General features: G+C 54.7%; 6 protein-coding genes across 6 annotated transcripts; 5 read left to right on the top strand and 1 right to left on the bottom strand.

Annotated features, from left to right (window-relative positions):
• Positions 1 to 174: 174 nt before the first annotated feature.
• Positions 175 to 3,714, top strand: SODALDRAFT_303031 (hypothetical protein). The gene is made up of 4 exons (XM_028608943.1): positions 175 to 595; positions 679 to 1,006; positions 1,073 to 1,743; positions 1,821 to 3,714. Exons 1-4 carry the CDS (start codon positions 482 to 484, stop codon positions 3,381 to 3,383), a joined length of 2,676 nt encoding a protein of 891 aa, XP_028469836.1. The 5' UTR covers positions 175 to 481; the 3' UTR covers positions 3,384 to 3,714.
• Positions 3,715 to 3,790: 76 nt separating this feature from the next.
• Positions 3,791 to 5,486, bottom strand: SODALDRAFT_286981 (inosine/uridine-preferring nucleoside hydrolase). The gene is made up of 2 exons (XM_028608560.1): positions 5,179 to 5,486; positions 3,791 to 5,035 (listed from the first exon to the last, which is right to left on the bottom strand). Exons 1-2 carry the CDS (start codon positions 5,289 to 5,291, stop codon positions 4,081 to 4,083), a joined length of 1,068 nt encoding a protein of 355 aa, XP_028469835.1. The 5' UTR covers positions 5,292 to 5,486; the 3' UTR covers positions 3,791 to 4,080.
• A 419-nt stretch (positions 5,487 to 5,905) lies between these two features.
• SODALDRAFT_5400 (hypothetical protein) lies at positions 5,906 to 6,353 on the top strand. Its single transcript, XM_028615464.1, has 2 exons — positions 5,906 to 6,236; positions 6,347 to 6,353. The coding sequence occupies exon 1, from the start codon at positions 5,961 to 5,963 to the stop codon at positions 6,201 to 6,203; it is 243 nt and encodes an 80-aa protein (XP_028469834.1). The 5' UTR covers positions 5,906 to 5,960; the 3' UTR covers positions 6,204 to 6,236; positions 6,347 to 6,353.
• SODALDRAFT_5394 (hypothetical protein) lies at positions 6,161 to 6,927 on the top strand. Its single transcript, XM_028615463.1, has 2 exons — positions 6,161 to 6,236; positions 6,347 to 6,927. Exon 2 carries the CDS (start codon positions 6,427 to 6,429, stop codon positions 6,886 to 6,888), a length of 462 nt encoding a protein of 153 aa, XP_028469833.1. The 5' UTR covers positions 6,161 to 6,236; positions 6,347 to 6,426; the 3' UTR covers positions 6,889 to 6,927.
• Positions 6,928 to 7,012: 85 nt separating this feature from the next.
• SODALDRAFT_267761 (membrane transporter) lies at positions 7,013 to 8,842 on the top strand (the record flags this gene model as incomplete). Its single annotated transcript, XM_028607569.1, has 3 exons — positions 7,013 to 7,216; positions 7,363 to 8,640; positions 8,714 to 8,842. The coding sequence occupies 3 exons, from the start codon at positions 7,013 to 7,015 to the stop codon at positions 8,840 to 8,842; spliced, it is 1,611 nt and encodes a 536-aa protein (XP_028469832.1).
• Positions 8,843 to 10,821: 1,979 nt separating this feature from the next.
• SODALDRAFT_267810 (kinase-like protein) lies at positions 10,822 to 12,903 on the top strand (the record flags this gene model as incomplete). The annotated part of the gene is made up of 3 exons (XM_028607571.1): positions 10,822 to 10,978; positions 11,063 to 12,624; positions 12,700 to 12,903. 3 exons carry the CDS (start codon positions 10,822 to 10,824, stop codon positions 12,901 to 12,903), a joined length of 1,923 nt encoding a protein of 640 aa, XP_028469831.1.
• Between the last annotated feature and the right edge of the window lie 17 nt (positions 12,904 to 12,920).

Below are 12,920 nucleotides of genomic sequence, written 5' to 3'. Positions count from 1 at the left end.
TCAAGTCGCTACACAAGGTACATGGGCTGTACCAACGACGCTCCCGTCTTCGTGTCATCTTCGATTGCTCTTTCCTCCCTTGGCTGGCACCCACAACCCCCCCTTCCGCTACTGTCCTGGCCCCCTTCCCCCCTCCATGTCAACCACGTATAAACTCTGCTGACCGCTGCTCCTGTTCGTATTTTCTTATTTTACTCCTCTCCCCTCAGTTCTGCACCTACCTTATCCTTTCCACGATTACCGTTCACGTACAACAAGCCTTGTCTTTTTTTTCCCACAATAATTCGTGATACCCCTTCAAACCCTAATAACGACCATCGCGGCGTCTCTTCCACCTAACGACCGACAAACCCATATACTCCCCCACGGTTAATACAGCCACCGTCATCACGTCGACTTGATTCGCAACCACTCCGTATACCTCGTGTGATCTCTGATCTCTTTGGACTAGTTGGACTACCCGTCTGCCCATCTGCCCACCATGTCCGTCAACGTCAACAAACCCACCGACATGAAGCAAAAGGAGGCCGATGTCCACCGCAAGCTCCAGCTCTACGGCATCATCTCCGCTTTCCAGCTCGGCAAAGTTCCTTCCGTATGCTCACCCACGCAGCTCTCCCCCCCCCCCCCATTTTTGATAAATGAGACGTCTTGATGTTGATGTTAATACGTGACCAGAACGATCAAATTGATGTCGCCCTGAACAGCTTCCTCGCCTCCAAGCCCATCTCAAACCCTTCCGACAAGCTATCCGAGGAAGGCAGGTCACTTGTCGCGGACGCTCGCACCGTCGTCAAGAACGCCCAGCATCTGCTTCTCTCCAGAAACCAGGGCAACCTGCTCCAGGACTTCATCTGGCAAACCCAGCATTGGGATGCCAAATCTCTCAGCCGTCCTGGTGCTCCCGTTGATAAGCAGACTGCTCAACAGCATGGTGACCAGGCCCTCAACGGCTTGAGGACACTGGGGACGCTCATCATCACCAATGGGCAGTTCCGCAAGCTACGTAGGTACCCCCTTAATGCTCTTCACACGTGTCTCTTACCAGTACCTCACTAACTCGTGTTTTCAGTCAAGGATGCTACTGTCTTGCTCCGAGACATTGCTGGCGATGCCGCGACGAATGCCGCCTCGCACGTTAGGCCGTCCCAGGAAGAACTCGCGGACATCGACAATCCTGCGCAGGATAACGTTTGGCACGACGCCCCCAAGTTTTCTAAGGAGAACTGGAAGCAGGAGGCCCAGAATATCTACAAAGGTGACCCCAAAAAAGATCTCCGGGACACCGCCCATGCAGCCAAACAAGATGCTACCGCTGTCGGTAGCCAGACACTTCCCCAGCGGTCGGGTAGAGATGGGACTGCCGCCGCCAGTGAGCGGCAGGGCGTTCAGCAAACCACGGACGCCAACGGCAATGCCACGGGCAACCTCAAGGAGCGGGTTGAACAAAACGTTGACCCGGAAACCAAGGAGAAGATTCGGAAGCGCAACGAAGAGTATCGCCGTAAGGCCCGGGAGTATCTTAACAAGAAGGTGCCCGAATCTCGTCGGGACCAAACCGTCTTGCGCCTGAAGAAGATGGTTCTTGAATGCCAGCAGCACCCCGACTACTCGCAAGCCATCGAGACCATTCTCGACCTGATCGAGCAGTACAGCCAGCATTCCCGCGCAATCGCCGAGGGTGGTTCTGGCACCGTCAGGGAAGCCCGCGGCGGTCTTGCCCAAGCCGAGTCCGATCTCAGAGTATGTCTGAAATCTGCCCTTGTTCATCCCTGATCCATATGAAGATACCCAGCGAACATGCTAACGCTTCGTCACAGACGCTGATTGAGCGATTTGCCAACGGCACTTCTACTGGAGACCTCTGGTCTCACATTGGCCAGATATACCGCGATGCCGACCATGATCCCGAGCTGAAGAACTGGTTCAAGGCCATGAACCAGTACATCCGGCGCTGCCTCCTCCAGCAGGGCTATATCCTTGAGGACTCGTCGAATGAGGAATGGAACCGACTATATGATCACGGTCGTTATCTTCTCCGCGAGAAGTACCGGACCAACACCGATCGGGTCGTGGATGAGCTGCGCTTCATTATGAACGAGTTCGACAACGATCAACAGAACAAGGCTTTCGGACAGTCGATCCGGAAGCTCTTTAATGATCTGGGCAACGACGAGAATGGGAAGCCCGTCTTCAAGCCTCATCTGGTCAAGGACCTCACCGGTGTGATCATCCCGGGCGTCTTGGAGAACCTTGCCTACGTTCCGGTGCCCCGCATTGAGTACTCCGACCATCAAGTCGACGCTGTCATCGAGAACCTCGTGATCGAATCGGACAACTTCACTCCCAACATCTTGGAGATCAATTCGGAGCATCACTTCCGTTGGGGCCGTAAGAGGATTGCCAATAAGAACAAGCAAGTCTTCGACGTTAAGGTCTCCGGCATCCAGATGGACCTGCGGGATGTCAGCTACCATATTAAACGCAAGGAGGGCTTCCCATCTATCACGGACACCGGTGTAGCAGACTTCTTGCTTGCCGGTGAAGGTCTCACCTTCGAGATGAAGTGTGCCACTGCCGATAAGTTGGACAGCCAGAACTTCTTTAAGATTGAGAAGGTCGACGTGGAGATCAAGCACATGAACGTCAAGCTCAAGCAATCCAACCACAAGCTGCTCTTCAAGTTGTTCAAGCCGATAATGATGAAGGTTCTCAGGCCTGCACTGCAAAAGGTTGTCGAGGCGAGCATCAAGGACCAGGCCAACAAGCTCGACAGGATGCTCTTCCAGATGAAGCAAGAGGCTGACCGTGCCCTGGAGGAGGCCCGTTCCGACCCCGAACATGTTCCCAACATTTACAACCGCTACTACAACGCCATGCAGAAACGCATCCTCCAGAATAGGGAGAAGGCCAAGGAGGTGGCCGCGGATAAGAAGTTCAACATGGCCATCACCATGGAGGACAGCATCTTCCCCAATGTGAAGCTGCCAGGCGGCATTAGCACGAAGGCTACCGAGTATAGGGAATTGGCCCGCAAAGGCGAGCGTTGGGAGAGCCCGGTTTTCTCCATCGGCACGGCCAACAAGTCCACCGACATCCCCGAGGCGCCCAAGATCCAACGCAAGACGCACGTGCCCAAGGGCAGCCCGACAGGTCGTCAGGGCGGTCAGGATGGTTTCGCTGGTCAACATCCTATTGGTAGTACCCAGGGTGGTGCATATGATTCCGCCATGGGCTCTCGCATGGCTCAAGACGCTTCGCGGGTCCTTGGAGGCTCGGATGTCCAAAGCATCCCGGGTCAAACTCAGACCGTTGTCCCTCAGACCGTTGTCCCTCAGACTGTTGGCCCTCAGACTTCGACCACGATCCCGCAGTACTACTAATCAGATCACCCACTCCCCCTTTATTTCCTTTGTTATGGTTACGAAAAATCGTTCATGTTCTTAGGGTATACCCGGATGAGATCGGAGGGTAAATAAGCAGTGCCTCCTACGGCAATTCTTTCTCAGGTCTTCGTTTAGTGTTCTCCTACAACAATTCTTGCTAGTCGCGGCTCTTTATAGCTCTTTATTCAGTGCGTTGCGCCTTACCGGACGCTCAGCATGGATGGGGTTTCAGGAAGGGTAGTGTCGAGATGTTCAACAGCCATAGTTAGATGTCTCTTCCTACCGTGTATGTAGTGCGAACCTAAAATCAAGATTAGCTTTGTTTTAGCACTAAGCAGCGTGACATACATATGTGATAAAGTGTTCCTTACTAACATGTCGTTGTCGCACATCATGTTGGCGTAGCTCGTCTTAGTGGAACTCCCGAAGTGGTGGTCATTCTTGAATCTATTGGAGAAAAAGCTGGCGGTAATAAGAACATTGAGTGGGACGCAAACGAGGCCAGGGAGAAGAGCAATGAGGAACGGCATCTGTGTTTGACTTTGCCCTTTCGCCATCAAGGTGGTAGCGCTGGGACGTTGGCCAGTTCAAACGTGATATATTCTACCTACCTACATGTTGATGAGGAGGCAACGTACAGCACATGTTCAAGCAATCCTAAAGCAAGTGCAAATTGCGGCATAAAGCTGCCGCTTCAAAGCTCCGCCTTGGGGAAGATTGGCCGATGGGATCTCCAAGACATTTCAGCTTGGACAAGAGGATTGTCAGCGACCCAAGCAGCCTCCAAGTAAAGCCTGTCGAGCTCGGCGCCGACGGTGTCGTTTCCGAGCTTCAGTCGGAGCCAATGCTGGTTCCTGACGTTGGCATCGTCCACCCAAGCGTTGGTGCCGTCGGGTTCGACGTGGTTGTAGCCCCTGCGGTTGCCGTACTCGAAAGTGTCGCTGAGTCCCCGGATGGCATAGAGGACGGTGATGGGGTCCCAGGACGGGTGGGGTGCGCCGTAGGAGTGGTAGATGTAGGCGGCGCGGACGGGGTCGCCGGGCGGGCCCTCGGCCACGAAGCGGTCGCCGGACATGACGGATTGGCCGAGCTCGAAACCGGAGAAGACCATGCGGCCCGGCCAGTCGTTGATGACGTGGGCGGTGGTGGAAGGGTCGTCGGCGAAGAAATTGAACTCGTAGCCGGACGGGTAGCCTCCGCCCATGACGACCAGCTCGGAGACCTTGGCGGAGATGAGGTCCGGGCCGGAGAGGTCGGAGTAGTCATCGGCGGTCGAGTCGAGGAGGCCGGCTAGGTTGTCGAGGAAGCCGAGGGAGACGATGGAGACGCTGCCGTCCTCGGAGGCGGCGAGCGTCCTGCGGTACAGCGTGATGGGGTCCCAGGCCTTCTCGGCGGTGCCCCAGGGGAGGGTGCCGCCGGACCAGTGGCGGGCCACTTTGCTGGCGAACTCGCCCAGCTCAAAGTCCTTGGCATCGAAGAACGTGTCGTTGGTCAGCGGGCGGCGGGCGCCCACGGGAGTGTGGGCGTGATCATAGTGGGCGAGGATGGCGGAGGTGGCGAGCGCGGAGTAGGTCGAGTGCGAGTTGACGTTCACTGCGAGGAGCTTGACGTCGGGAGAGGTGGCAGCGAGGAGGAGGGCAGCCGCGTCGCTGATGGTAGGCGGGGGCAAGTTAATTCCTCCTTGAGTTACGTGAAGGTGCTGATGAGGATATGGGGGTTGTGGTACAAAAAAGGAAAAAAGAAAAAAGGGGGGGGGGGGGGGGGGGGGGGGGGAGCGGGGTTGGTGTCTTACTCGCAATCGCTGAATATATCCGTGTCGAGGATGAGGTTTTTCCGTGCTGCGGCTGTTTGGATGAGAAAGGCCACGACTAGGGCAACGGTTGCGAACATGGAGCAAGGGATCATGGTTGAGGTGGATAAGGGCAGCCTGCCGGCCCTGCCCTGCCGAAGCGATTCAGGCTAATTTTTGGGTGGTCAGAGCGGTTCCATAATATAATAGCCTTCGAAAGGGTACTTGGTAAGTGAAACCCCCGAGGTGGTTCAGAAGAAAGAATGTTGCGAGGATTAATATGCGGGATATACTCCGTGGTGATCTCGACATGGGAGTGAGTGGGAACATTTCACGATGAGTTCACGGTGTTGAGTCGTGACGACCCTTGGAGCCTGGGGGCCCCACAAGCCGAGACGCGTCCAACCACCCACTTAAAACACCCGGTTCCATCAAGCCCCGGCCAGAATCTCACGTGCCGAGACGAGTACGGATACTCGGTACCTTCCGTTCTCTACCTTCCCCTTCCGGCTGACGTTCTTGATGTCAGCAGTACAGTGGGGGCAAAGTATTTCTACTCCGTCAAAAGTATTTTCTTAGGGTCAAGAGAGATTCAATACATTGGGTGGGGTAGAAGCTTCTGCCCCCCACTGTACTGCCGAAGTTCCACATAATACATTCAGTGACTGACAGGCAGGGCTTGGCCGAGTCGAAAGTTATTCCTCGCAACATCTTCGTCTTGCCAACATTCAAATTCTTAGCACCTCAAATCGGTGGCCAGTCGATTTTATTTTTCTCGTGTCACTATGTTGTTGACCGGGTGGACGTGGAGAGAATTTATCGTTTCTGATGGTGAGGAGGCGCCTTACCGTTACCTTTGGGACTTTGGACCCGGATTTCGAGCCACAACGGGTGTCATGGCGGCCTCGGCAGTCGCTCTACATGCATTCCACATGCATTCCAAAGCCACAAAGTTCTGTTGGCGGCATCGCATCCTCGAGACGACTGGGATAGCGATCCGCAGGAACGTCGTCCACCCAAGTTATTAGCTCGGTACATACCTAATGAGTAAGGTACCTGAGGTATGGATACCGAAGACGGATTGTCCTGTCAACTCGGTAGGTTAATATAACCTACCTTATCATTAGCTTCTGACTACCTTGAGTTAACTGTTCCTGGCCTAGGACTCCAGGCACACTTTCAGCTTTCTTTCGAGGACGCTGGTTGACCGATTCCTCGTTACGTCATCAGTTGAGAGCTCACAAAACCCAAATGTCCGCATCCCCTCGGGGTTGCTGTGCTTGCAGCCACTGCGCACTTTGGCACCAACTGGACGACATGCAGATCTTTCCCTATTTGTTCAGAGACGGGAAACAAATGATAAGGCCGATGGATCAATGGCGCCATCGTTTCCTGGCTTTAAGCGTGCATATATGTACTGAGTACGGATACGCTGCCGGGCTTTTCTTGCAGCTCGACGACGCCTATCCTGCCGCCCGTCTCCGGACTCACCGGCCTGACACGCGGGACCTGCCAATATTTAGGGGCCTTCCCCAGGTTTGTTTCCCCCTTTCCCCTCGCATTTCTTCTTCATGGATGGAATTGGCTTTTGTACCTTCACCTTTCCCTACTTGCGCCAACATTGCGCCACCAGTGCGCCCAGCTTCTTTCTGCCTCAAACTTAGCTTTGAGCCGCTGTCGGGGATCGCAGAAATACCCGTGGCGTTCGATTGACAAGTCGCTCAACCTCGAGTACAAATCTGCGCCCATCGGTCATCTCGACTTTGCCTCGACCCCATCGTTTTGTCCCTTTTAGACACCTCGCACCGTGCCCCAAGCGGACGCTGTAGCTTCAGTCATGGCGAGCCAATTGGAACAGGATTCCCCGACGAAGGGTGAGGTCAAGCCTGCCTCGCCGACCTTCGACACCATCGGTAAATCCGACGATATTGTCCGAGATGCCAACATCGATTTCGATTCGAGTTCCGATGACGAAGGTGTCTATCCAAAGGGTACACTTGACCCTGTATATGAGGCCAAGGCCCGCGTTCTCAACCGCGCTGTAAGTTCTCCGCGCAACCCCCGGACGGGGAGGCCGGCTTTGCTTTTTCTTTTTTCTTTTCCTCCCCCCCCATAGACGACACCTTTGTTTGTGATGAGAAGCTTAAGGCGTACTAACCTGCGGTTGCCTTCTGGCCCACACTCTAGATCCAAGAGATCGGCATGGGTCGCTACCAATGGCAGTTGTTTTTCGTCATCGGCTTCGGCTGGGCCGCCGACAACCTTTGGCCCATCGTTACCTCACTCATTCTCACACCCGTCGCCAACGAGTTCAACCCGAGTCGCCCGCCGCTATTGACGCTAGCACAGAATATTGGCCTGCTTGCCGGCGCCGCCTTTTGGGGGTTTGGCTGTGATTTCTGGGGTCGTCGGTGGGCATTTAACATCACCCTCGGCCTGACCGCCACCTGGGGCCTGGTTGCTGGAGGTGCCAACAACTTTGCCGCCATTGCGTCCTTCGCTGCCTTGTGGTCTTTTGGTGTTGGCGGCAACCTCCCGGTGGATGCTGCCATCTTCTTGGAGGCCCTTCCCTCTACCCACCAATGGCTGCTTACCGCACTCTCCGTAAAGTGGTCGCTTGCGCAGTTGCTCGCCACTCTCATTGCATGGCCCCTCCTCGGAAACCTCACCTGCGAACAGGGCGAGAATTGCACCAGGGGTGCCAATATGGGATGGAGGTACTTCACTATCACCATGGGCGGCATCACAATGCTCATGTTCTTGATCCGCTTCCTGGCTTTCAAGATCTACGAGTCGCCCAAGTTCCTCATGGGCAAGGGCCGCGACGAGGACGCCGTCCGTGTCGTCTACGAAATCGCCAAGCGGAACAACAGGGACACCGACCTAACTCTCGACCACCTCAAGGCCTGCGAGCCGGAAGGGTACGTCGCTCGGACCGACGTCGCGACGGCCGCCAAGAGATATGTCGAGAAGCTCAGCTTCAGCCACATTCGCCAACTCTTCGCGACTCGTCGCCTTGGCATTAGCACTGGCCTCATCATGGCCATCTGGGCTCTCATCGGCCTCGGCTATCCGCTCTACAACGCCTACATCCCTTACATTATGGCCACTCGCGGCGACGTCTACGGAGACGGCAGCACGTACATTACCTATCGCAACAGTTTGATCATCGCCGCCGTTGGCGTGCCTGGAGCCCTGCTGGGTGCTTGGTTGGTCGAGCGGCGCTTGGTCGGTCGTAAGGGCACCCTCGCTCTGTCGACTGTGGCCACCGGCGTCTTCCTCTATGGCTCCACCACCTCGAGGACCTCCAATGCTCTGTTGGGCTTCAACTGTGCCTTCAGCTTTACGAGCAACATCATGTACGCCGTGCTCTACGGTTTCACCCCCGAGTTGTTCCCCACTCCTCAGCGAGGCACGGGCAATGCTCTCACAGCCACCTCCAACCGCGTGTTTGGTATTATGGCGGTACGTGTCGCCGCATGTTTCTCCCGAACAGTGGAGATGAAAACCCCGCAATGTGAACTAACTCGTCTTGCAGCCTATTATTGCCATGTTCGGGGACCTCCAAACGGCTGCCCCTGTCTACACGAGCGGCGCCTTGTTCATCGCCGCAGGTATAATTGCTCTGTTGCTTCCATACGAGTCACGGGGCAAGGCGGCGCTGTGAGCTTGATACGGACTTATCAAACGCGCGTGAAGGCGCTTCTCAACTTTGGTAGCATGCCCCTTTTCGTTATCTGATACCCAAGGCCCGACCATCCTCGTCCGTCTGCATCTTAATTATATCTCAGCAGTGGAGGATCGTTTATTCCCCCCCGGTTTAGCGTTTATCTTGGTATTCTGGCCCACCTCTTTCTTTGTACCACGAACAGAAGTGCCGCCCTCTGTCGTCTGTCCGACTCTGCGACTCTGCGTTACCCGTGGTGACTGCCCCCCACATTTTGTGTAGACATTGGCCCCTGCCTGCCCCTCTCTTGTTGAGACCATAGGTGAATTGTTGTGCAATACTAGGCTTGGCTCATCGCTCTGCGGTGCTAGAACCGATGAACTGATTATTCTCCCGGTTGGATCACGAAGTGAAAAGTCGTTGTCAAGTTATGAGGTAGTGAGGATGTTGGTCTTAGCTCCAGGAGCAGAGCAGCCACAGTAGGGGCGGCACGACGTTAGCATCGCCACTGTAGGTCTTGAAGCTGTGCTCGAGGCCGGACGGGGAGCTGGTCCTGCCTACAGCTTGGTAGATGGGATTGCAACTGTTGTCTTTACAAGGGCAATGGATTCTTTATAGATCGTTACTTGTGTGATTTATGTCCAGACAATTACGGAGTGTTACTTCTGTTCTCAATGTGAGCCAGAGGAGACAACGTACTCGTATAGCTCTAAAATCGGGGTTGTCTGTGGCCTTTGGTCCTTTCATGAAACGCAAACACGTTCGTCAGAATATACGGAATACTCCGTATCATGGTATCTTGACGCCCGCTGTTGGGTAAATTCCCCATGGCAAAGAACGTCCATTAGTATGTGCCTAATTGTTTAGCTTCTCGTATCGGTGTTGCTGAAATCGTTGAAGCAATGCCTAGCAACTGGACTGGCGGTTGTCTCTAGGTGTTCTTCCCAGGATTGTCATCTTGGATGTCTTTTCTCATTCATGGGAAGGGAAAATCAGTGTTGGTAAAGTTTAACAGATTGGTTATGGTGATTGTCTCTTCAATCAACGCAGAAAAGCCGTGGGACGGACACAGAATAAGGTAATACCTAGGGAATATAGGTATCGTAGGAAGCCACTGATACGAGTCGAAATACAGCTGCGGAGTAAGAATTATTACGGATAGTACGGGTAGGTACCTACGCCGCAGCTTTATTCTTGGTTAGTAATTACCCCCTGGAGACATGTCGGGAGTCGGGAGGGGAAAGTTAGAAAGGGGAAGTGGGCCCCTCCCGACAACCCTCCACCCCTTATTCCGAACCGAGGCGAGCACAGCCTTCCTGCCTTTTCCCTTTTTCACTCAACCATTGTACGGTAGGTAGGTACCTTAGGTACTGGGCAATGGCTGCACTGCCACCCTGCTGCTTCGTAAGCTTCGGGGTTCTTTCCATCTAGCAACCAAGCAGATGCACGCAAATTGTTCTTTAATCGTCCATTATTCCAAACCATTTTCCCACGCGCCTTCTGTAAAGTTTTTTTTCCTACACGCATATATTTCCCCCAAACCAGTCTGCATCTTTCCATCCCTTGGTGGCGACTTGTCCAGTTCTTGCCAAGCATTACCTCTTCAGCGGTTGTCTCACCGTCCGTCCGTCCAACCCAACATAAGAGTGGGGCGTATCTTGCGGGGTTCCTTCCAACGAAGCGGCGACCGAATCAACACCAACAAATCACGACCCTAGAGAGCGACTGATAGACACGTCGCTCGTCCTCGTCTCTTCCATCTCTACGTTAGCTGACCTCTACATCATCATTCTCGCTATACACTACCACAGCCGGGCAACCTGACGCTTTTGTATCGTACTATCCCGACTGACTTGGCTGGCCTTGCGTCGACTTCGTACCGTCTTCACCAGCCGGACTGTTCATCTTCTAGCCGACCACATTCCTTCCCACCGCCCATTCCCCCTTTTCTGCGCATCTTGGCCTCACGCTTTCGCAAAATGTCGTGGAAATTGACGAAGAAGCTCAAGGACACCCATCTTGGGCCCTTGGCCAGCACCTTCTCCCGCTCGCCATCAACCTCCACCATTACAGACAGCGAAAAGGCCCAACCCAGCCTATCGGGGTCGGTGACACCTACGACGGAGGGAAACATCGGTACGCGAACCCATATGTTTGCTTGAATCGGACGGAGCCCCAAACCCGTCCGACACGGCATGCATTTGATACTAACTGTCGTAGCCGCCTCGGAGGCTATGGTCCAGGCCCCTGTCGTTAACCCCCCCAAGCCCGGTATCCTCGTCGTTACCCTCCACGAAGGTCAAGGCTTCTCCCTCCCCGAACAACACAGACAAATCTTTGCTTCGTCGCATCAAGGGTCGCTGTCCACTGGTGGCACTACCGTCGCTGGCTCCGTCCGCCCCTCTTCCTCCCAACGAGGAACCATCGGCTCTTTTATCAGCGGTGGCCGCCCACAGACTTCCGCCGGCGGTGGCTTCAGCGGAATTCCCACCAACCATGGCCGTATTTCCGGCAAATACATGCCCTACGCCCTACTGGACTTCGACAAGATGCAAGTCTTTGTCAACTCGGTTGAAGGAACACCGGAGAACCCTCTCTGGGCCGGAGGAAACACGCAGTACAAGTTCGACGTGTCTCGCGTCACGGAGCTCGTCATCCATCTGTACATGCGTAATCCTATGGCCCCTCCTGGATCAGGCCGTAGCCAGGATATCTTCCTCGGGTTGGCCCGCATCAACCCCCGCTTCGAGGAGAGGCACGACTTCGTCGAGGACCCCAAGGCGAACAAGAAGGACCGCGAGAAGGCCGCAGCCGAGTTTAACAACCGCGAGCGCGCTCTCGGCCATAGTGGAGTTGAGTGGGTGGACGTACAGTACGGCACTGGAAAGCTCAAGATTGGCGTCGAGTACGTCGAGAACCGCGCAGGCAAGCTCACTATCGATGACTTTGACCTGCTCAAGGTCGTTGGCAAGGGCAGCTTCGGCAAGGTTATGCAGGTGCGCAAGAAGGACACGAACCGAATCTACGCCCTGAAGACGATCAGGAAAGCAAAAATCATTTCTCGATCCGAAGTCGCCCATACCCTTGCCGAACGCTCCGTATTGGCGCAAATCAACAACCCGTTCATCGTCCCCCTCAAGTTCACCTTCCAGTCGCCCGAGAAGCTCTACTTCGTGCTAGCCTTTGTCAATGGAGGCGAGCTTTTCCACCACCTACAAAAGGAGACAAGATTCGACGTCAACCGCTCCCGGTTCTATACCGCCGAACTCCTGTGCGCCCTCGAGTGCCTGCACGGCTTCAACGTCATCTACCGAGACCTCAAGCCCGAGAATATTCTGCTCGACTACCAGGGCCACATCGCTCTGTGTGATTTTGGTCTCTGCAAGCTGGATATGAAGGATGAGGACAGAACTAACACCTTCTGCGGCACCCCCGAGTATCTGGCGCCCGAGCTATTGATGGGGCAGGGATACAATAAGACGGTGGATTGGTGGACCCTGGGCGTTCTTCTCTACGAGATGCTCACGGGTCTTCCTCCTTTTTATGATGAGAACACCAACGAAATGTATCGCAAGATCCTCTCGGACCCCCTCCACTTCCCTGGTCACGATATCGTCCCTCCTGCGGCCAGGGATCTCCTGACCAGGTTGCTGAACCGCGATCCAAGGGAGCGTCTCGGAGCCAACGGATCAGCCGAGATCAAGGCGCATCCTTTCTTCCACGCCATTGACTGGCGCAAGCTCCTGCAGCGCAAGTACGAACCGGCGTTCAAGCCTAATGTGGTACGTGAAACCCTCTGCGAGTGTTTTCTTTCTCTCTTGTATGTGGATGTTTTACTGATTGAGATCATTATTCAGGTGGATGCCCTCGACACTAATAACTTCGACCCCGAATTTACCTCAGAAGCGCCCCAGGACTCGTACGTGGAGGATGCGATGCTGTCGCAGACCATGCAGAACCAGTTCCAGGGCTTCAGTTACAACAGACCGATTGCCGGACTGGGAGATGCGGGTGGTAGTGTCAAGGACCCGTCATTTGTTGGCAGCATCCAGGAACGATAAACATTGTTTCCCCCCGG

This window comes from Sodiomyces alkalinus (assembly GCF_003711515.1).
Source record: "Sodiomyces alkalinus F11 unplaced genomic scaffold SODALscaffold_1, whole genome shotgun sequence".
Taxonomy (NCBI): domain Eukaryota; kingdom Fungi; phylum Ascomycota; class Sordariomycetes; order Glomerellales; family Plectosphaerellaceae; genus Sodiomyces; species Sodiomyces alkalinus.
The sequence above is the reverse complement of the archived record's forward strand: the minus strand, read 5'-3'. Positions and strand labels throughout refer to the sequence as shown.